The sequence below is a fragment of the Zonotrichia albicollis genome, chromosome 29 (assembly GCF_047830755.1).
Source record: "Zonotrichia albicollis isolate bZonAlb1 chromosome 29, bZonAlb1.hap1, whole genome shotgun sequence".
NCBI lineage: Eukaryota > Metazoa > Chordata > Aves > Passeriformes > Passerellidae > Zonotrichia > Zonotrichia albicollis.
In genome coordinates this window covers 4,368,372-4,389,610 of record NC_133847.1, presented here as the reverse complement: position 1 = coordinate 4,389,610, position 21,239 = coordinate 4,368,372, and the positions used below count along the sequence as shown (strand labels likewise).

General features: G+C 51.4%; 1 protein-coding gene across 1 annotated transcript; it reads left to right on the top strand.

Annotated features, from left to right (window-relative positions):
- The first annotated feature begins 41 nt into the window (after positions 1–41).
- On the top strand, positions 42–19,963 carry LOC102069791 (uncharacterized). The gene is made up of 7 exons (XM_014273255.3): positions 42–250; positions 8,864–8,938; positions 9,204–9,289; positions 14,071–14,172; positions 15,288–15,376; positions 15,553–16,717; positions 18,210–19,963. The coding sequence occupies exons 5-7, from the start codon at positions 15,374–15,376 to the stop codon at positions 19,049–19,051; spliced, it is 2,010 nt and encodes a 669-aa protein (XP_014128730.3). The 5' UTR covers positions 42–250; positions 8,864–8,938; positions 9,204–9,289; positions 14,071–14,172; positions 15,288–15,373; the 3' UTR covers positions 19,052–19,963.
- The last annotated feature ends 1,276 nt before the right edge of the window (positions 19,964–21,239 follow it).

Sequence of the window (21,239 nt, the reverse complement as noted above, 5' to 3'; positions counted from 1 at the left end):
GGCGCCATCTTGGGTACGGGCAAGCGGGTCCCCCTCGTGCACGTTGCGAGCACCGGCGGCGCCGCCGCCATGTTGGGGGCGGGCAGGGAAGCCACGCGCCGCCGCCATCCCGGCTGGAGGGGTGCCCGCCCGACGTGTGCCCCTCGGGGGTCGCGCAGGGCTGACTTAAAGTACAGGAGAGTGTGTGATCGCAGTTAATATCTTAAGGATAAAGATTACCAGAGGGTCAGAGAGAGAGAGAGCTTGTGAGGTAAGACGTTAAACGTACCTGCCGGTGTGGGGCTCAGGTACCGTTGTGAGGTTTTGGTGCCCAGCCCAGCTCTGTGGCACATCAGGGACAGTTCAGTGCAGAATTAGATCGGCTTGGCTCACTCTTAATGTCGGTCGTTGCCTGTAGGCCTCACTTGTGCAGGAATTCTTGTGTATTTCAGGGATTTGGGGCTTGTCAAGCCTCTGGAAGATTTGTTTTACAAGTGCTGGGCCACTTGTGATGAATTTCAAAAGAATGTTGTGGCTTTGTGTGAGATCCTTCTGTGGCTCCCGCAGGGTGACCAGGCACCCTCGGATCCTCCCCAGCGCTGCTCCATGGATTAAACACTCTGTTTAAACGCAGAATTTGCTCCCTGGGAATTCTAGTTGCCCATTCTGTGAGCGTCATTTGCCATAGCCCACCGGGATTAATTGGTCAGTTTATAGCTAATTTCTAATTCTGCCCTCAGCCAGGCTCCTCTGTCCTGCCAGCCTTCCCACCCAGGGCTTTTCTCTGAATATATTTGGTAGTTTTGTCCAAGTTCCTCTGCCAGTGATAACCTGTAGAACACCAACACCTGGGCTGTGACACGGCTGTGTATGTGAAAATAAAAAATTAAAATCAGAAAATGATTTTAAAAACCAGAGTGCAGATGAAATGCCTGGGCAGTGTTTCTGCTTTGTGTCAGGCAGGCACAGACTTGCATTTTGCCTTCTCGCGTCTCTCTCAAGCTCACACTTGACACGTGAGGAGGGAAGAGAAGAATTTAGGAGTGGAGTGGTCTGTTTTCTCCCAAACACGTGTTGCTGTGCCAGGTCCTCATTTCTCACTGGGGCAGTGCTCAGGGGTTTCAGGGGCCAGGATCAGACATCTCCTGGCTGCTTCACTCTCATCACCTTCTGTGAAATGCAGGAGCTTCCCTTGGCCTTGGATCTTTGCAGGAGCTGGGAACTCTGATTCCCGAATCTTTGGGTTACTGGGCTTCCAGTTTGGCCCCTACGGAGTTTAAAACCGAGAAAAAATGTGTTCTGACCTGTTGCTGGAGGCAGCTAAACCCATGTGAAACCACTGGCTCCTGCATATGAAAGGCTCAGCTGCTGCCTCAGATAAGAGATTTACAACTTCGATGAGGCAAAGAATGGGAAAATGATGAGATTATAGATCCACTGTAGCTGAGAGCCAGAGAGATAAAGTGATCAAAGAGGGAAGGAATTTAGCTGCCAACACAAGCTCTCTTGGACCGGTTTAAGGTGTGTTTCCCATGGAGGTGTTTCTTCCACCAGTAAGGAATTTTGGTAGCAGAGGATGCTGTGGAGGTAGAATCCTTTTTTTTTGTTTCCAGTGTGTGGTATTTCTGTACCCTGAACACCCCACAAAGACTGAAAACATCCATTAACACTCATCACTGATCACAGGCCAGGGTCTGATTTTCTGCTGAAATGAGTTTATGGCATGTGCAGGTCTTCCAGGTGCTTTTCAGGTATCTTTGGCAGAGTAAACAGGTAAATTCCACCACAGGATTCCTGATTTTCCAAAGGCCTTCCCTCTGCAGGTTTGGTCTGACTTGAAAGGCTCTTTGTGCAAGCTCACCCTGATTTTCCACAGTCCTTGCAGATATGATGATTGTGCAACGTTTTATCAGCCGTTTTCCTGCAATAGGAAGAGAATTTTTTAGACAGCATCTGCTCAGGTACTGTGGGACTACAAGGGACTGTTGTGCTTTTCTCTGGGCCAAAGGGGAAAATGCTTTTAAGAACAAGATTACACTTGACATGAAAACACAGCAGGGAGCAGGACCAGCCCCTGTGTGTCCTTGTGTTTGTTTTGAAAAACAAACCCAGTTGAAAATGACTATATTAAAAAAAAAAGAAATAGGAGGGCAAAGGGAAAAAAAATGTATCAGCTTCTTTTGTGTGATCCTCTAGCAGAGTCCCACGTCCCACCCTGGTTCTGGCTCTGGTTCCTCTGGCCGGGAAGGGCTCTGGGGCACACCCAGCTTATTCCCTCTTTGAGCCCTTCCTGCATGTGTTATCTCTTGGCATTTAATTCACCAGCAGGGAAGAGAAACTCTCTGAAACAAACAGGACCCTTTCCTGCCTGTTCCTTTTGTGTTGTTACATAGCTCCCCAGCCCGTGTGGGGTCATGGACACTTCTTTTTGCAGCCCTGTCCTTCACAAACTGGTAAAACCCTTCCTCTTCCACCCAACATTTCTGCCAGTGGTGTGAAAACCAGAACTCTGCTAAATGGGTGCAGTTCATGAACCCAAACCTTGGGGCACACTGGATAAGTCTGCCAGGGTCTAAAAACTGGAATCCTCCTAAAAAGGGGTGCAGTTCATGAACCCAGACCTTGGGGCACACTTTGATAGGTCTTTAAGGGTCTGAAAAGCAGAACCCTCCTAAATGGGGTGCAGTTCATGAACCCCAACTGCAAAGCACACTGGATAAGTCTGCCAGGGTCTGAAAACCAGAACTCTCCTAAAAAGGAGTGCAGTTCATGAACCCCAACTCCAGAGCACACTGGATAAGTCTGCCAGGGTCTAAAAACCAGAATCCTCCTAAAAAGGTGTGCAGTTCATGAACCCAAACCCTGGGGTTCACTGGATACTTCCATTAGTAGTTTGAAAACCAGAATCCTCCTAAACAGGGTCCAGTTCATGAACCCAAACCCCAGAGCACACTGGGTACTTCTGCCAGGTTTGAAAACCAGAATCCTTCTAAATGGGGTCCAGTTCATGAACCCCAAACCCTGGGGCACACTGAATAAATTTGCCAGGGTCTGAAAACCAGAACCCTCCTAAATGGGAATGAACCCCAACTCCTGTGGCACACTGGATGCTGCTGCCATCAGTTGTTTTCCTGGAAGTTTCACTCCTGCCTCATTATTCCCTGCAAGGCCCTAAACCAGAGAACTCTCACAGATAACTCTGCTACCACTAAATCCCCAAAAACCCAGGGAGCAGGGGGTGTCTCCAATCCTTCTGCTTCTCTCTGTGGCTTTTATTTATTTCCAACCCCTCTCAGCGAACACGGCGGTTTTATTTCAAAGCGTATTGGCAGCTTCAGCTGCATCTCCTGGTGCCAGAACATTCTTCAGTGCATCGTTCATGGTGCCACATCACCGCTCTGGGAATGGTTAGGGCGGGGCAGGAGAGGAATCAGGAGAGGAATCTGAGCAGGAGCACAATCCCTGCAGGGTTTGCCAGGGAGCAGAAACCACCACAGCCTGAGAGAAGGGACCAGGAGAGGGACCCAAAGTCCCCTCTGCAGCTGGGGTGCTTGGAGGAGGAGGGGTGGGAGAGCTGGAAATTTGTCTGCTGGTCTGCTTTGTGTTATTTCCAGCATCTGGGAGAGGTGCAGCTCCTACCTGCACACACGTGGCTTTCTGAGCAAGACACGACCTGAATGAGGGGAGTGTTTCTTCCATTGATCCACGAGAGTTTGGCAGCGTGGAGTACTATCAAAGTGTCCTGACTGCTAGCTGCTAAATAAATGGGTTTGGAATTGAGCTTAATGCGCTGTCAGTAATAAAATGTGTTTTTGGAGAGTGATTTTTTTACAAGGGTCTGCACAAGGGGGATTGACTCTGTGATTCCTGACCTGTGTATGGGCTCCCTGAGCAGGCTGTCTGTGACAGCTCTGCCACTACAGCAACGTGAGGCCTCCTGTGCAGGGCCAGAGCTGAGCAGGTGAGAAACACTGTGCAGGGCAGGAGAGCTGCACCTGGGCATGGTTTGTGTTGTCATTGCACACCCTGAGTGCCCCTTCCAAGCTGTGGGTGTTTCATGCTGCAAGCACCTACATGAACTTCAAATTTGAAGCAGAATCACAAGAGCTCACATTTTACATCTTTCCTTCTTTTTAATCCACGACACAAGAGGCTTTTCTGTATTTCTTCAAGAGGCTTTTCTGTATTTCTCCATGTTATTTCAGCACTTCCCTGTCCCCATGGCTCCTCCCGGGCTGACTCATTTCCTGTGCGGGACAGAGCAGCCATTTCCTGGCTGTTCAGCACAGCAGTTTTTTCCTCTCCTAGTTGGGGTTGGAGTGCTGGAGATTAGGCTATGGTTTGATGAATCTGTGGTTTTATTAATCTATGGTCTGATTACAACCCCTTCTCTTCCCCAGAAATCACCTGGCAGCACCTGGGGCTCATGGCAGCCCCTGCTCTCCTGGGCCCCTGGATTTGTGATTTGGACTCTGACATTAAATTCATTATTTTAACAGTGCCATCCTTCCAGTTACTGCAAACCAGATTTTCTCTTCATTCAACCCATTTCAACTCATAATAAACAAGATTTTAAAAAAAGCACCATAAGGCAAAGCCCTTGATCTCACAACACAGATCAAAGCCAGAAATTTTGATTTATCCCCTGAGTTGTGTTAGACACAAACACAGAAGGCTGGGTTGGTTCCTGTATTGATTCTGTGCTCATCATTCCACTTCTTCCCTCCAACCTGTGCTCCCAATTTCCTGAGCCACTTCTTATTCCCATCCCATCCTGTGACAAACTTGTGCACAGCTCTTGGAGCTCAGACATTGCCTGGCCATTGGAATGTCAGCCTCAGGTGTCACAGCACTTTTGAGCAGCTTTTAACTGCTGGATTTTTAATTATTCTTTTAATCTTATTGGAAAACTTGGACTCATCAGCTTGCCTTAGACCTGGAATGTTGGGGAACAAACCCCCAACACAGCAGGGAGGCTGCCCTGGAGTGTGAATGGAGCACATGTGGAGGGCTGAGCCCTGAATAATTCATACCTGCAATGATTTATTCATGCCCAAAGCTGGATACCTCCCTGTGACTTTCCATTATCTCAAAGAGAAGGTGAAGGTTCCAATTCCATTCCTCTGTCCCCAGTACAGGACTCGGAGCAGGGGGACTGAAAGAGGCAACTCCTGCCCTTCAGTGCCGCAGCTGACGCCCAAACTGAAATGCAGGGACAGGTCCTTACACATTTTTACATTTTTCAGAGAGGACAGTGGGTGAGCAAGCAGGTAAAGTCTTTTCCACGATACACAGGGAAAGTGAGACCCTGAGGTCAGGATGGTTGCATGACAAAAGGTCATTTTCTGAGCATGGAAAGCAAGCCCTGACTTGGTGATGTGAAACCATCGAGCTGAGCTCGCTCTGCCTCACAATTTGCAGTGTTTCCCATTGTAAAGTTACAGATTCTGACACAGTTGATGCCACATTGCCAGGATGATTTTCTGCCCTTCAGAAACCTTGCAGGACTTTCAGAAACAACCAGCTCAGGCTCATCTTTCCTGCCTCCTGTGTGTGCTCTCAGAAAATACCATCAGGAGAGGTTTACAGGGCCATGCTCTGAGTTCCTGACCTGGGCGAGGATTCTGCAAGACATTCAAATTCCGTCTGTCTAGAAAGGCTGAAAGATGATCCCGTGTTTGAGAGAGTCTCCAGACCCCCAGGCAGCCCTGCTCCTCACTGTCTGGTGTGAAATTTCCTAATTGTTTAACCTGCAATCCTGACTTTTTTTTTTTTTTTTGTCCTTGAAATAGGCTCTGCATCAGCATAATTAAAAATGTCAAACAGGCTTGAGAGCCTCTCCAAGTTGCTAAAAATGAATGTGAATTTCCTCCCTGCAGCCTCACTCCGTCTCTCCCTTGCTCTGGCCTCAGCTTTCCCGAGTGCCTGGTTCCAGCCCCTCAGCATAGTTTGCATTCCACTGCCAAGAATGAACATTTATTTATACAAACAACCCTTCTTCCAAGCACATCTCCCTCTATCCCAGGGCAGAGAAGTAAATGCTTGTCTGTCCATGGCTCCAGCTCTGCATTTCCTTCTTGCTTTAGTCAGGGCTTTGTTTGCAGGGACAGATAAGCGCCATCCTGTTGCTTCCCTGTGCCCAGCAATGCCCTGAGAAGCTCCTTAATTTCTTTACAATTATTTGATTTTGTGACCCTCTTAAGGATAATGCAAATTTTGTGATCAGCCTCTGAGGGGGCTCACCAACAATTTCCAGAGCTGGAACCTGGGGAGCTCTGCAATACTTTGAGAGTACTCAACCCCCTCAGATCTGCTTCTCTCCCAGCACACCATAACCTGCTGTTCCCAGTTTCCCAGTGCTGTACTGGTTCTCCCAGCTCAGAGGGAAGTGGAGCAGTGCTGCAGGGCCCAGGGGAGGCAGGTGCAGCTCATGCATTATTGCTGCAGCCTCTCCATCCCTCGCCTGTGACTGTTCCTGAAACCTTAGCTCTGCCCCTCTGTCCACAGGTGTCTCCTGTTGCATCTGCCATTCAAATGGATATGGCACAGATGCCAGATGATTCCAGACAGGAGAATGTCCCAGTCTGAGCACAGGTCATTTAAATGAAAAAGAGAGAGGCACCTGCAGAGCATCCAGGGCTGCTCCAGGGGTGTGGAGCCTGCCTGCCTGCTCTGAACACAGGAGTTACAGGTAGAAATTGCAACATTTGAGCATTTGAAGAGGTGTTCACAGTATAAAAGGAGGTTTGTGTGCACATGGATCACACAGGTGTGTACAGCCCAGTATGCCCGTGTGCTCCTCCATGTTTGCATTTGCAGTCCCTAATTTCTGCTGTGGCACCTGCAGAGCATCCAGGGCTTCTCCCTGGCGTGTGGAGCCTGCCTGCTGCTCTGAATGCAGGATTTTACAGGTAGAAATTGCAACATTTGAACATTTGAAGAGGTGTTCACAGTATAAAAGGTTTGTGTGTGTCCCCACCTCAGGCACATGGGTCACACAGGTGTGTACAGCCCAGTACTGCCCGTGTGCTCCTCCACATTTATGTTTGCAGCCCCTAATTTCTGCTCTGGTTCTCCTGGAGCTGAGTGGGACATGAGAGACTCCAAAGGCAGAAGGAGCAAGGGGACAGGAGGGATTGTCCAAATCCTGCTCCCCCCCTTCCCCAAATCTGTGTTTTGGTGCCACACATGGCAAATCAGGAGCCTCAGCTGTGCAGCTTGTTTCCACACTGAGTCAAGAACAAAGATGTCCAAACACAGCTGGCTCAGAGAGGGTGGGGACAGCCACGCTCTGTGCCCACAGAGGATGGGGACAGCCACGCTCTGTGCCTGCCATGAGCCCCATTGTCATCCCAGCCAAGATCCACATCATTTCCCCAGGGCTGCAGCTCTATTAAACACAAAGCTTCAAATTATTCCCTACTTGGATCAAAGATGTGTTTGTTCCAGTGGCACTTAAGTTTAAAAGGCAGTGCTGGGCATGAATGAAACCTTCCCAGAGGCAGCTGCTGAGGCTCAATTGGTTTGTCAGTGCTGTAGTTATGCTGTGGGCACCTCGTGGTTGCTGGCCCATATGTTCCCAAAGGATGTTGTGCAGTGGAACAGCTCAGGGAAGCCTTGCTCTATGGCTAAGGGGTTTTTGCTTTTGTGGTGTGAAGGTTTGCTCTTGCTTCAGATGGTGAAAATGTTCAGGAATCTCACTTTGTGATTCCAGACTCAAAGCCAAAGCACTCTGGATCAAACTGGGTGGAAGTGTATGAAGGGACATGACAGCCTGTGTGCAGAACCATGGAATTGGGGGTTTGATTGTGGTCTGGGATCTGGGCGAGCAGCCTGCTCCCTAAATGCTGTCTCCTGGTCTGCATTGTACAGCAGATGCTCCCTGTGACAGACAGGAGGTGAAGGAAGCCCTCTGGAGTATGAAATTAAGCATTAAAAGAACATGAAGGCAGGAAGATGCAGCATGGGAAGTCAGGGAGAACTGAGAACACTGGCCATGCCAAAGGAACAAAAGAAACTCAATATCTTTTAGAAGTTTTAATATTTAATTGGTGAGCTCTGTGATACCAGGGCGGTGACAATGACAGGAGCCTGTGCAAGGGGTGTCTCATGGGGCCCCAAAACACAGACACAGGAGCTCCTTGTGGGCAGAACCATCAGTCCTGTGTGCACCACAGCACTGAACTCCTGGTTTTGGGTGAAACCAGCATCACCACGGCCCAAAAGAGACTCACAGTGCCTGGCAGCAGGTCTGGGAGTTGGGGATGTGTCACTCCTGGCTGGTACTGCCTGCACCTTGAGCCAGAGGAGCATTTCCATGAGCTCACTCACTCTCCCTGTGGAGCTAAGTTCCCTCCAGAGGGGCAGTTCAGCTCCATTTTCTTGCTCAAAAATTACATGACAATACTTGATTTATTGAGAAAATACTTTGTTCCATAGTGCAAGATGACAAGTTCCTTCTGCAGCAGGTGGAAGTCAGTTCTCAGAATCCTTCCCTCAGGGACACTTTCAGCTGATTTCAGAGAATTCCAGATCCAAATTCTCTGAAATTGGCTCTGGTTTCTGTGGAATCTGTTGAGTGGAGTTGCTTGGTTTGCTCCTCCTCATGCTCTGGGCAGGGTGTTACAGCTGCAGCTCTCCTGGATCCAAGGCCAAGTGTGTGTTTCTTGTCCAAAGGATCATCCAGCTGTGGGGTTTTTATGTCTAAGGCTCTCAGGGAGTGGGGGACAGCAATCTCCAGATCCTGCTGGTCCTGGTGACCTCTCAGAGCCCAACAAAGCTGAGGGCTCTCAGAGCTTTGCTCATGGCTTCCATCCCACCCCAGGGATTGGCAGGTTATTCTGAGTTTCCTTTCCTAACAAACACCATCTCCGCTCTCTCCTAGGCTGCCCTGTGCCCTGGATGAGATCCTGTCCTTGGGCTCTGCTCTGTGGGAGGCTCCTGCCTGACCTTGGAGCAGGTAAGGGAGGCAGGGGCACAGCAAAACACGGACAGAGTAGAAGATTGAGCAAAGGTGGGAGCCTCTAAGTCTCACAGATGGCATCTCCAGGGAGCCTGTAGCCAAAACACTGGGGGATGCTGACCTTGGGGCTCCTTTTGTGCTGCCCATGCCAGAGATCCAGCAGGGAGTGGAAGGAGCCATCCCACAGCCAGGGAGCTTCCCCTTCCCTGCAAGGTACTTTGTTACCAGCACGCTTAGCAGCAGTGTTTTTTCCTGCCTCCAGGAGCCATTTCCCATCACATCCCAGCCAACCTCTGGAAACACCTGGGGTGCAGAAGTGGACGTGAGCGTTTGCCTGGTGCTGCTGAGGTAAGTCCTGCCCCCCAGGCTGAGTCACCTCAATTTCAGAGGCTTTAGACAGGGGAGCTGAGGTGTCAGTCACTAAAGATGGTTTGTATTGCAAAAGAAGTAGGTTACCATGTCCCATTGCGAACAATTACATGTAATTACAAGTCAGAGATTCACCACAAATACTATTTAATAACAAATTGCTGCCACGCTCCAGCCAGAGCGTGCTGGGGGAAGGTGAGCTCTGCTCTGTGGGACAGCAGGGGACAGGGTCTGGTGGCAGCCCCAAAACTGAGGTGAAATCTGGCTGCTGTGTCCTGTTCCCAGCAGTGCTGTGTGGCTTTGGGTTGGGTTGGATTGGTTCAGTTTAGTGACGAAACACCTCGTGTCACACCATGATTTTAGTTAAACTTTAAAAGGCTGCTCAGAAATGTCAAAAACCGCAATAAACTTCCTGAGGATGAAACCAAACAGGATTTGCGCCCTCCCCTCTCAGCCCTGGCTTTGGGGTTTGATCCCGGTGGAGCAGCACGGACCGAGCCCGGCGCGGGAACTCGCTCCTCCCGGCCCTGCTCACCGGTGCTGCGGGGCTGCCGCTCCCGGTGGGACCGGGGCGAGCACCGGGGGCTGAGCGCCCCCTGCCGGTACCGGGCGGCTCCGGCGGTACCGGGGCCGAGCTCCCTCCGCCGGTACCGGAGCCGAGCTCCCCTGTCGGTACCGGGACCGAGCGCTCTCCGCCGGTACCAGAGCCCTCTGCCGGTACCATAACCGAGCTCACTCCGCCGGTACCGGAGCCGAGCTCCCCCTGCTGGTACCGGGCGGCTCCGGCGGTACCGGGGCCGAGCTCACTCAGCCGGTACCGGAGCCCTCCGCCGGTACCGGGGCAGAGCTCCCCCTGCCGGTACCTGTACCGAGAGCGCTCTGCCGGTACCGAAGTCGAGCTCCCCCTGGGGGTATTGAGCGCGCTCCGCCGATACCGGTACCGAGCTCCCCCTGCCGGTACCGGAGCCGAGCTCCCCCTGCGGTACCGAAGCCGAGCTCCCTCTGCCGGTACCGAGCGCCCTCCGCCAGTACCGGGGCCGAGCTCCCTCTGCCGGTACCGAGCGCCCTCCACCAGTACCGGTACCGAGCTCCCCCTGCCGGTACCGGAGCCGAGCTCCCCCTGCGGTACCGAGCGCCCTCCACCAGTACCGGGGCCGAGCTCCCTCTGCCGGTACCGAGCTCCCCCTGCCGGTACCGGAGCCGAGCTCCCCCTGCCCGTACCGGGCTGCTCCGGAACAAAAGGATTCCCGTTCCACGTCGTTCCCGGATGATTGGCGAGCCCGGCGGCAGAACCGAGAGGAGCAAAAGGAGGTACCGGAGCCCTTCGGTGCCCGGTGCTTGGCGACAAACCCCGAGAGCAGAAACAACACAGCGCTGCTCTCAAGGTGAAGAAAAGTTTATTTTCTGCTCCAATATTTATAGTTTTCCAAAAGTGCCAGTGGGTTGGAAAGTGACAGTGCCACCTCTGCAATGACACTGGACAAACCAACAGCCCATCAGATTTTTCCTCCACAAAAGAACAATGAGTTATTTACAGAAATTGTGTGAGAAAGTTTGTTACAAGAATGTAATCATCGGAAGGCTTAGAAAATCTTAAAAGATCAGGGTGACACCCCCAGGGCACTGGCACAGGTGTGAGGTGCCCCCAGACTCCACCTTGACACTGTGACAGTGACACTGCAGCATTTGCTGCCCAGGTCACAGATTTGGCCATTGCTGATTGCAGCTTTCCAACTTCCTCCTGGGAAATACAACGTGTTCTCCTATTAATAGAAGTTCATGGTTTCCAATGAATTTTTTCCCTTCCACTCAGGCTGGTTTGGTGGCCCATGCAGTGCTGTGCCAGCTGCCTGTGGCTTTTATTAGATTTTCGGATTTATTTGGATTTTTCAGAGGCCTTGATTTAGTGCTCACAGTTGCATCCCAGTCCAGTGGCTCTGGAACTCAGCCCCTCAGGAGCAGAGATAATTAGAACTCAGGGAAAAAGTGATGTCCGAGTGTTTGAACAAAAGAAGTCTTGTTTGAGGAATGTGGTGCTGGAGGGCAGCGTTTGCCAGCCGGGTTTGAATCCCCCTTGGTGCCTGCAGTCAGATCCTGCCCTCCACAGACAACTCCGGGTGGGATTTTCTGGGAGCCTCTCTCAAAATGGAGGCACGGTGCCCTGCAGCAAGTACAGGATGTATCCTGGGAATTGTATTTCTGCAAGCAGGGCAGGAGGGGGCTGCTGGAAGGATGTGGGCAAGCAGGAAAAGAGCTGAAGAGGCGCTCACAAGATTCTTGTACAGGGCAGATGAAGAGGCGAACAAACAACGCAGAGAACAGGAAAAATGATGTGCTAGGGAATGATGGATCCATCCCCCGGGCTCCTGCTGAGGAGGGTGGGACAAGCTCCATGATTTCTGGCAGACGTGAGCTGCAGCTGCTCCACTCAGCTCCTGTGCTGCAGCCAGATGTGTTTGAGTGCAGCTTCAGCCCTTCCTGCCCTGACACAGCCCCAGCAGTGCCTCCAAACGTGTGTTTGGGGGCTGTCCCAGCTCCCCTCACCTCCAGGGAGGCTTTCCCAAGGGAGCAGCAGTCAAGTTGAAGCTCTGCTGTTCTGTATCCTGTTGTTTTCCTGGCAGGATTGTTGCAGTTTCCTGCGCTGTCTTATCTGGAGCAGGGAAGTCAGAGCTCTCCAATCCTGTGGCTCTGTGTGCATGTCCCAGGTTCTAATCTGCAAAACAGGCACTGGAGCCCCTGAGAGGCACCAGGCAGGGCTGTCACAGGGCAATGGGACAAGGACACAGGGGGCAAAGGGCTTTTAGTGCCTCCAAATTAGTGTCTTTGTGCAGAGCACCTGTTTGCACAAGGCTGTGTCTGTTTTATGGGTTCACCTGGGAGGGGGAGAGAGGAAGATCCCAGTGGTGACAATCTCAGGTCACTCTGTGTCCTGACAGACCTTACAGGGGGAGAAATCCCAGAAAGTGCTGAGTTTGCTTTCCCCTCCACCAAGGACTCAAAGGACACGTATAAAGTCTTAAAACATTAAAAAAAAATAATTTCCGTGTTTTAGTCAGCCCAAAGTTCAGTTTCCCTTGAAGTGCTGGAGACTCTTGTGAAATTACCTGGCCACGTTTTCTGGGATACAGAGGTAAAATCATCACCCATAGCACTGAGGGCTAGAAAGCCGTGCAGAGCAGGGCCTGAGAAATCCAAACCTTGTAAATTAAAAAAAACCCCAATACCATCAACAAAAAAACCCCAAAACCTAAAATCAAACCAAAAAACCAACCAAAAAAACCAACCAAAAAAAAACCCCTCAAAACCAGAAAACAAAACCAAAAATTTCCCAAAACAAACAAACAAAACAAAACAAAAAAAAACCCACCAAAAAACCACTAACCCCCAAAAAACCTCAAAACTAACCAACCAACCAAAAAAAAAAAAAAAAAAAAAAGAAACCCCAACTTTATTTTTTCCACAAGTGAGCCTGAATTTACCTAACTCTAGGTTTTAGCAGTAGACTGAATTCCCTGTGGGTTTAAAAAAAAAAAATAAAATCCTTTACTGTACAGCTCTGGAATGTCCTGTTTTCCTGCAGCAAGGTGTGGGTCCTGTACACAGTGTCCATTATCAGATGGGAGCCTCTCCTGGAAAGAGGATTAACCCACAACATCACTCCCAGCCACACAGCCACTGAATCAGGCACAAGGCTCCAAAACAAGCAAAAAACTCCAAACTCTAAGCCCAGATTCTTTTCCAGGTAAAAACTGTGGCAAAGATAAAAATGGATTTTTATTATTCAAAGGGAAGACAGTTCAGCCTTTGGGGAAAGGACAGTGGTCATTTTTCTCACTCAGCTGTGAATCCAGACTGATTCCACTCACCATTCCTTTGAGGGAATCTCAGCTGCTGCAAATCTGAGGGTCACAGCAGCCTTTGGGTCTGTAGCTGAGCACCAGAGCCTGTGCTGGGAACTAAACAGCAAAAGAAGAAAAAAAAAGGGGCTTTTTTCTTTCAAAGAGCTCGGGAAGAGGAAGACATGTGCCTGGAGATAAGGGAAGATAAAAGCATTCCATTTGCAGAGGGCTGTGATAGGGATCAAGATGTTCATCTGCCAAGTCAGTGATTTTGTGGCCCTGTGACCATTGGGAGCTTCCCGTTCCTGTTACCTTTTCCCACACTGGCTGAAGGCACCAGATTGTTGGCATGGAAGTTGCTTTGAGTCTGTCTGAATGGCTCAGCCCTTTCAGGGAAAAAATAAACTTGAAGATAAAACTGTCTTTTGCTTCAGGAGGGAAAATGGTTCTGCCCCAAGTAGGCTGAACTTGAAGATAAAATTCTCTTTTCCTTCACGAGGGAAAATGGTTCTGCCCCAAGAAGAGCTTGTAGGGGGTCAGTGGGAGCAGAGTGTGAGCTTCTCTGGCCTGAGGAGGTGGGAACAGGTCAGACACCTCTGGGGAGAAGTTTGGGCAGAGCCTGTGAGGGGTCAGGGCAGCTGAAAGGGCCACTGGCTGTGATTCCCTGCCCTGTTTGCTGAGGTTCATCAGGAGTGAGCTCAGAAACAGCAGATCCCATGCAAGGCCTTGATTAACATCAGGAGCTCAGATTGCATTTGCTGCTCCCAAAAAGGCTTTTATTGTCTGATTTTTTTTTTTTTTTGTTAAAGCAGCAGCAGATTTCAGTAAAATATTCTCATTTAATCCCGCCTTTGCACATTCCACATGCTGGCACGTGCATCAGCCAAGCATTTGGGCTAAAATTATCTGTGCTATCATTAGGAATGAACATATGGATTGATGGAAGTGCAGAAAGGAGCTGTGTGCTGTGCTGCAGGCTCACCATGAAGGGAGCAGTTCCTGGTCAGCTGGCACCTGTCAGAGGTATGAGCTGCTCTCTTTGGGCAGGAGAAAGAGAACAACTCCCACTGTTGGGCTGTGCTGGGTGGGCACTGAGGGCACCCAGGGCATTGGGCACTGAGGGCACTGGGCACAGTGCCAGCACTCACAGCCCTTCCTGCCCTTTTGCTGCTGGCTTCACCCTCAGTTTGCACCTCAGGCAGCCTTCACCCTCACCCTCTGAGATAAATCCCTGAGTTCATGGATTGCAGAGCAGCCCTACAGCTGGGATGGGCTTCTCCCATGCTGCCCAGCTCTCTGGGAGAGCAGGAGCCCCAGGGCTGGAGCTCCTGTGGCTGTTCAGATGTGCTCAGGTGTGTTCAGGTGTGCTCTCAGCAGCACACACTCACAGACCACCCGTCAGGGCCTGTTCTCCCCAGGAGCTGAGCTCTGTGTAGCCAGAACTGCTCAAAACACCTGCTAAAAGAACCACTTCAGACAAGGTTCCAGTGTTTTCAGCATTGCCTCTTTTCCCATCACTGATTGCAGAGATTTTAATTAATCACAGACTGAGATGTGAGCATGTGGTGTCAGTGATGTCTCCTGGGCTGCTGTGGTGCTGAGGACATGCTGCATGTCCCCTGTGACACAGGAATGACTTCCAGGCATGGAGCCTTCCAGACAGAGGGGGGAGGTTCACATTTAGTCTGTAATATAAATACAAATTGCATGTGCAAGTCCTTCAGTTGGGAAACTGCCTCTTGTTGCTGTTTGCAGAGTCAGAGGATGTCAGGCTGAAGCAGCCTCACCATTCCTTGTTCTCTCTCTGCAGTTCAGCACTTGGAGACACACACAGCTTGCCAAGCCCAGAGAGCTGAAGGAATGGCTTGCAGAGCTCAGTTTGTAAAATTCTGTTTTCAGTGTTTATATTTGGTTTCCGTTCCGTTGGTGTTGCAGGGGCTGATCCTGCAAATATTTACCCCAGGCAGGTTTTGCGTGTAGAGTTGCTGGGAGTGCAGTGGGAGCTCAGCCCAGGGAGGGCACAGGCCTGCAGTGGGCTGAGCATGGAGAAATTCAGTTGCATCTTCAGGTTAGGGTTTTCTATATGTACATAAATGCTTCTCCATGTATATAACACACCCATGTGATGATCCTTTCAGGTTCTGAGAGAGAAAGGACACTCAAAGCATCACTTACTGATTGATCCCCACCTGAGAGAAGGCTCAGTGAGACAGAGAGCAGCAGCATGGTGAGTGTTCTGTTATGGCATAAATGATAGCACAGACAAGAAAGAATGAACAAATTGATTTTTAGAAGGAGTCCTGAGATGAGATTGCTGGTCTAGAATTATTGCAGTGCTGGGGAGGGACAGAAACAGCCCCAGGACTGCTTCTCTCTCTCATGTTTTCTCCAACACCTTTACAGAGTGAGAGCAGTGACAGAGGGTGCAGCAGTTCCAGTTCCCTTCACACAGATCTCTCCAACCTTGTGATCTGGGCACACACTCATGGCACCATATGCAACCAGATCCCAGGCCTGGAATTCATGGAGAACGCAGATCATGATGTGAGCAGTGACAACGCTGTGCTGTGGATGTGCAGAGCTGGACATGCCTACCACTGGCACTGTGGGAAGTCACACAACACAGGTGAAGAAGTGCCTGAGGCTCTAGGAGGGAGAAAGAGGCTCCTGCCTTCTGAATCTTTGGCAAGGGAATCCAGCTTTAAAGAAAAGAGGCTCAGGCTGGCCCCATCATCTTTTGAGATGGACCAAGAAGATTCTGGGAGCACAGAGTCATGTGGCAGATCCCAAGGGGTCGCTGAGCAGAAGGCTGGCAGTCCCTACACAAGGAATAAGGAGCCCAAGGGGAGTCAAAATAGCAGGAAACATAAATTCTCTGCAGCAGAGCAGCACTTCTCTGAGTCTGGTAGTAGAGTCCAGACTGGTGAGCAGCATGTGAAGTCCAAAACGTACAAAGATGCAGAGATCATTATCTCTGATGACGAGCAGTGTGAGGCAGATGAAGACAGCAAAGGAGACAGAACCAGCCAGGATAATGTGTCAGAGCCATCTGCTGAGAAGTTGCAGGTGCAACACTGCCAGAAGATGGCATTGCACCAGCCAACAGCCTCCCCAAAAACTGCCTTTGCCCCCACAGCAAAGCCATCCCTGGCCCGTGCCTACATTCTGCCGGCTCATGTCAGCAGCTCAGAGGATCTGAACAGGAACATCCTGAGGCTGGCTCCTTCCACTGCTGCAGGGCCCATGGCTGAAACTTCCAGAGCAAGGAGCCTCCTGGGGTCAGCAGCACCAAAGGTATGTCCCAAACCCCTTCCTGTCCCCAGCACTGAAGCCGAGGCCCAGCTTGAATCCCAGCCCTCAGTGATGTTCTTTGAGCTCCAAGCCACTACTGCTGCTCAGCAACATCTCCAGCTGAGCCCTTCACAGTGTGGCACACTGGGAATGGGCTCCAGTGGGGATGGTGCTGAGAACGTGGGTGAGAACAGTGACACATCAGGATCTGAGCAGGAACCTTCTTCTTCAGCCTTCCAGAGTCCAGAGGGACATCCACCTGCAGCCTCAAATGGAGGTAAGGCAGCGTGGAGTTGTGTGCTTGCAGGGCTGTGGGGGTGTTCCATTAATCACTTTCCCAAAATATCCAAGGAGGGTGAGTTCACATCACTGCCAAGATCTGTTACTGCAGCATCCAAGGAAATCTCTTGGATTTGGGGCACTCCTGTTTCTGCTTGAGGGGACTACAAAGCTCCTTGCCTAAAGGAATTGGTCCTTTTGTAGGGAATGGCCTTCTCTGGGGTACCCAAAGGTGTTCTTGGCTGTGGCCCAGTCCCAACATCCCAGTTTGGATACTTTGGTCTTCCATTTTACCCAGTACCCCCACACAGTATGTTGGCTGTACTTGAGAGAGTTCCTGTGGGGAAACTGGAGCTAGAGCAGGGAACTCAGGTCTGAAGAGAAAGAAACGAGAGGAAATAATGCAGAGAAATTGTGGCCAGAGCTCTTTCTGCACCAAGGCCAGTGACAAAACCTCCCAGTGCTAGCAGAATGTCAGTCCTGCATGGGAGGTGCAGGGCTCCACACATTGCTTTAGCTCTTTCAATAATTAAGATTTTTGTACGTGCTGTCCTGCAGCACAGGGGCTGGGCATTCCTTGTGAAGGGCAGAGGTGCTGAGGCAGCATTTGGGGTCTGCCTGGGATGTGCTTGGCCTTGAAAAGGCTTAGGGGTTGTTGTTCCTTGTGGAGCCATAACCACACAAGCTGCCACAGTTGGGGTTGGGGAGCAGTATTTGACTATTTTCATAACTGACATCATGTGTCATGTGAAGGGACTGGGAATTCTTCTGGGAATGCCTGTAGTAGCTGTTTCTGCCAAGGTAACTGGCTCATGGCTCAGAGGAGGCCTCAGCATGATTGATTCATGAGCTGTTCCTCTCTGCACCTGGAGCAGCCAGCACAAAACAGGCCAAAACCCCAAAAAACTGGGACAGCCATCAGTCTTTCAGGATGGCAACAAAACCTATAAAAAAGAACCTGGTGCAAAAAAGGGTTCTAGGTGTTGGCTTTTCCATCACCCCATCCTCAGCCCTGGCCGAGTCACAGGCGAGCAGATGGAGCTTTCCAGCAATCCAAAGAATTCATTTCTCATGCTACATCGAGCTAGGTGGATGTGGGATTGCCATGGCAACTTGAGAGAGAGCCCAACTGCAATCCTGGCAGTCCTTTAAACAAAATCATAGTAGACTTTTACTCACCTGTTTGTTCTCCCTCACCATCCACCCCAACCTTTGGTTCATGAAAGGGAAGTGTCCCTGTGTGGCAATGAGCAGGGCCAGCTGCCAAGGGAGAGGGACCCAACTTTCCCTGGATAGCTGGGCACTGTCGAGTTGTGCTGTTTGTGGAGAGAACAAATATGACCTACAGTTCTAGAGGAAGGGGTTTGGGAGAGTCCTGTCCTCTCTGAATGGCTTCCAGAAAGCAGAGATAGACACTATCCTTTATCTCCTTGTGTTTTCCTGATCTTTGTGGATTCTCCCTGTCCACAAAACTATATCTTTTCTTTTAGATGCGCTGAAGAAGCAGGAGAAAAAGAAAAGCAATACCATGGGACACATAAATGTGTTTGAAGAGTGGCTGAAGGGGCACTGCCCCTCCGAGACACGCGAGATCCACAGGCTGCCTCCCGCAGACCTCGACCAGTACCTGCTGTCCTTCTTCAGCTGTGCCAAAAAACAGAATGGCAAGGAGTTTTCTGCCAGTTCCTTAAACATCTTCAGGTACAGCATCAACAGGTACCTCCAGGAGCACCACTACCAGTACAGCATATTGAGAGGGCCAGAGTTCAAGGCCTCTCAGGAAGCCTATAAATTAAAATATCGGCACTTGTTTCAAACCAAGGAGTTACAGTGCAATGTTGTGGAGAGCCTGACAAGTGAAGATGTGGAAAATCTTCTTAAGAAGGGAATTTTAAGCAAGACAAACCCTCAGGGCTTGTTGTACCTCATGTTCACCAACCTCATTAGGGGGTTTGGGGCAAAGACCCACTACCAGGCCCACCAGCTGTGTTGGGGACAGGTGGTGCTGAGGAAGAGCAGAGGGGTGGAGTACTTGGAGTGGAAGGATGATCTGAGCCCTGAGGGAAATGAAGGGGAGCCAAACCCACTGCTCTTTGCCAAGCCTGAGGATCCAGAGAACTGCCCGGTCTCCAGTTACAAGGAGTATGCCAGGAGGAGGCCAGCAGACATGCTGGATGACACCCACCCTCTTTACCTGTCTCCCGTGCCACTGTACTCTGTCTGGGACAAAGTGTGGTACATCAGAAAGCCACTGTCAAAAGCCAAAATTAATAATATCTTGAAAGTTATTATGCAGGAAGTCAGAGGAGCAGTAAAGAAGACCAGGAAATAGGGGTGTCCCTTCAGCTTTGCCCTTCAACCACTCCAAGGCTGCTCTGAAACACAATCCTACTGCAATATTTGGTGTAGGTTGAGAGCAGACATCCTTCTGCTGAGCTTCACCTTGGCACTGAAGGTACCTACACATCTGCAGTGCCTTGGCTTTCAGGGAAGTTCTTTTATTGTTGTTTCTGTTACTGGAATTGATAATTCAGTGAGTTAATGAGAGTCTTCAGTTTCACATTTGCCAAACGAGTTAATGTTCTACCACATTGTCAATGCTGTTAGAAACCACCACTGCTGACACACAGAGGGCTTGGGGGTGGCAGGGCCTGGCCAGGAGTGCCAGCTGCACCCACATTTTAAGGTGACACCCCACAAGCTCAGCCTGTGGGGAAGGATGAGCAGCAGGACAATGATGGTGCTGCCAATCCCAACCTTGCAGGAACACTTCTGGCAAGGTTCAGGTAATTTCCCTTAGGGAAAGATTTGTAGATTGAAGAAGTTGTGGCTGTTCTAAGAAGTTATTTAAAGTGTCTGACAATGTTGAAAGGTTTTATGGTAAGTGGTTTCCCTGGAGTGCAAAACACAGCTCCACAAAGGCACTGGGAGGTGTGCTCAGCTCCGCTCACTGCCCCAGCACTGTTACAGCGCAGGCAGGTTTTTGGTTGCATTGTTGGCCGAGCCAAATAAAAGAGCCTTTAATTCAGTCCTGTCTGTCTGTGTCTGAACAGCAGGTGATGCTTTCCTGGAACACTGGGGTGTTCCCTGTTGTGCTCAGTCTGCCCTGCTGCCAGCCCAGTGGCACAGAGCTTTGGGCCCTTTGAAGCCCTAGGATCCATTCCCATGGTGTCAAACTTGGGGGTCAAGCTCTTTGCCCCACTTGGTCCCATCCAACCAACTGAACATCAAGAAATAACTTCAGCACGTTTGAAGAGACATAAACCAGACAAACTCCTCAGGTGCTGTCTGGTGCTGGCTCCTCTTGTGCTTTGGAGCACTGGTGGCATCACCATGACACCAGACTGAGAGCTGTCCTGCTGGTCCTGGGTGACCCAGCTACGGTCACAGCTCTGCTCCCTGCTTCCCCTCAGACCCCAGAGCACCCCAGTTTGGGCTCTTTCCTCCCCGTTGCTGGTCGGTTCAGCCCATGCCCAAAGCTCGGGGCACCGTGTGCCTGCTCTGGGGCTCCTCCACCGGGGAAACCCCCAGTCAGTGCCTGCACCGGGAGCCTCCGTCAGCGCTGGCAGGATGGGGTCAGTACCGGGCTCCCGGTGGGTCCATACCGGACCCCGGTCAGCTCTTGGGGAGGGGGTCAGTACCAGGGTCCAGATGGGACCATTTTGGGGTCTCAGGGGATCTGTCCCGGACCCCCATCAGCATTTGCTGAGAGGGTCGGTGCTGGGATCCCTGCAGGTCCATACCGGACCCCGGTCAGTGCTTGCAGAGGGGGTCGATACCGGGGTCTCAGTGGATCCGTACTGCACCCCGGTAAGCGCTTGAGGATGGGGTCGGTACCGGAGTCTCAGTGGATCCTTACCGGACCCCCATCAGCGTTTGTGGAGGGGGTCGGTACCGGGGTCCCAACGGGTCCGAACCGGACCTTGGTCAGCGCTTGCAGAGGGGGTCGGTACCGGGCTCCCAGTGAGTCCATACCAAGCTCTCGGTAGGTCTGTACCGGACCCCAGTCAGTCCTTGCAGAAGGGGTCGGTACCGTCGGTACCGAGGTCCCGGTGGGTCCGTACCGCCTCTCGGTCAGTGCTTGCGGAGGGGGTCGGTACCGTCGGTACCGGGGTCCCAGGGGCTCGGTACCGGGGTTCCCAGTGGGTCCGTACCGGACCCCCATCAGCGTTTGTGGAGGGGGTCGGTACCGGAGTCCCAACGGGTCCGAACCGGACCTTGGTCAGTGCTTGCAGAGTGGGTCAGTACCGTCGGTACCGGGGTCCCGGCGGGTCCGTACCGGAGCCGCGGGCGCTGCCCGGGAGCCCCCTAGCGGGGGCGGCCGGACGGGCACGAGGCTCCCCCCGCGGTTGGGGTCGAAACGGGACTTTCAAGCCCACCCTGTGCCGCCCCCGCCCCGCGCAGCGATTCCTCCCACCGGCCCCGGTGTAACCAAGCCCGCCCGGTGGGACCCCGGTGCTCCCCCAGCCCCGCATCCCAACCCCCAATCCCAGCCCGGGGCTCCTCTGAAACACCGGAGC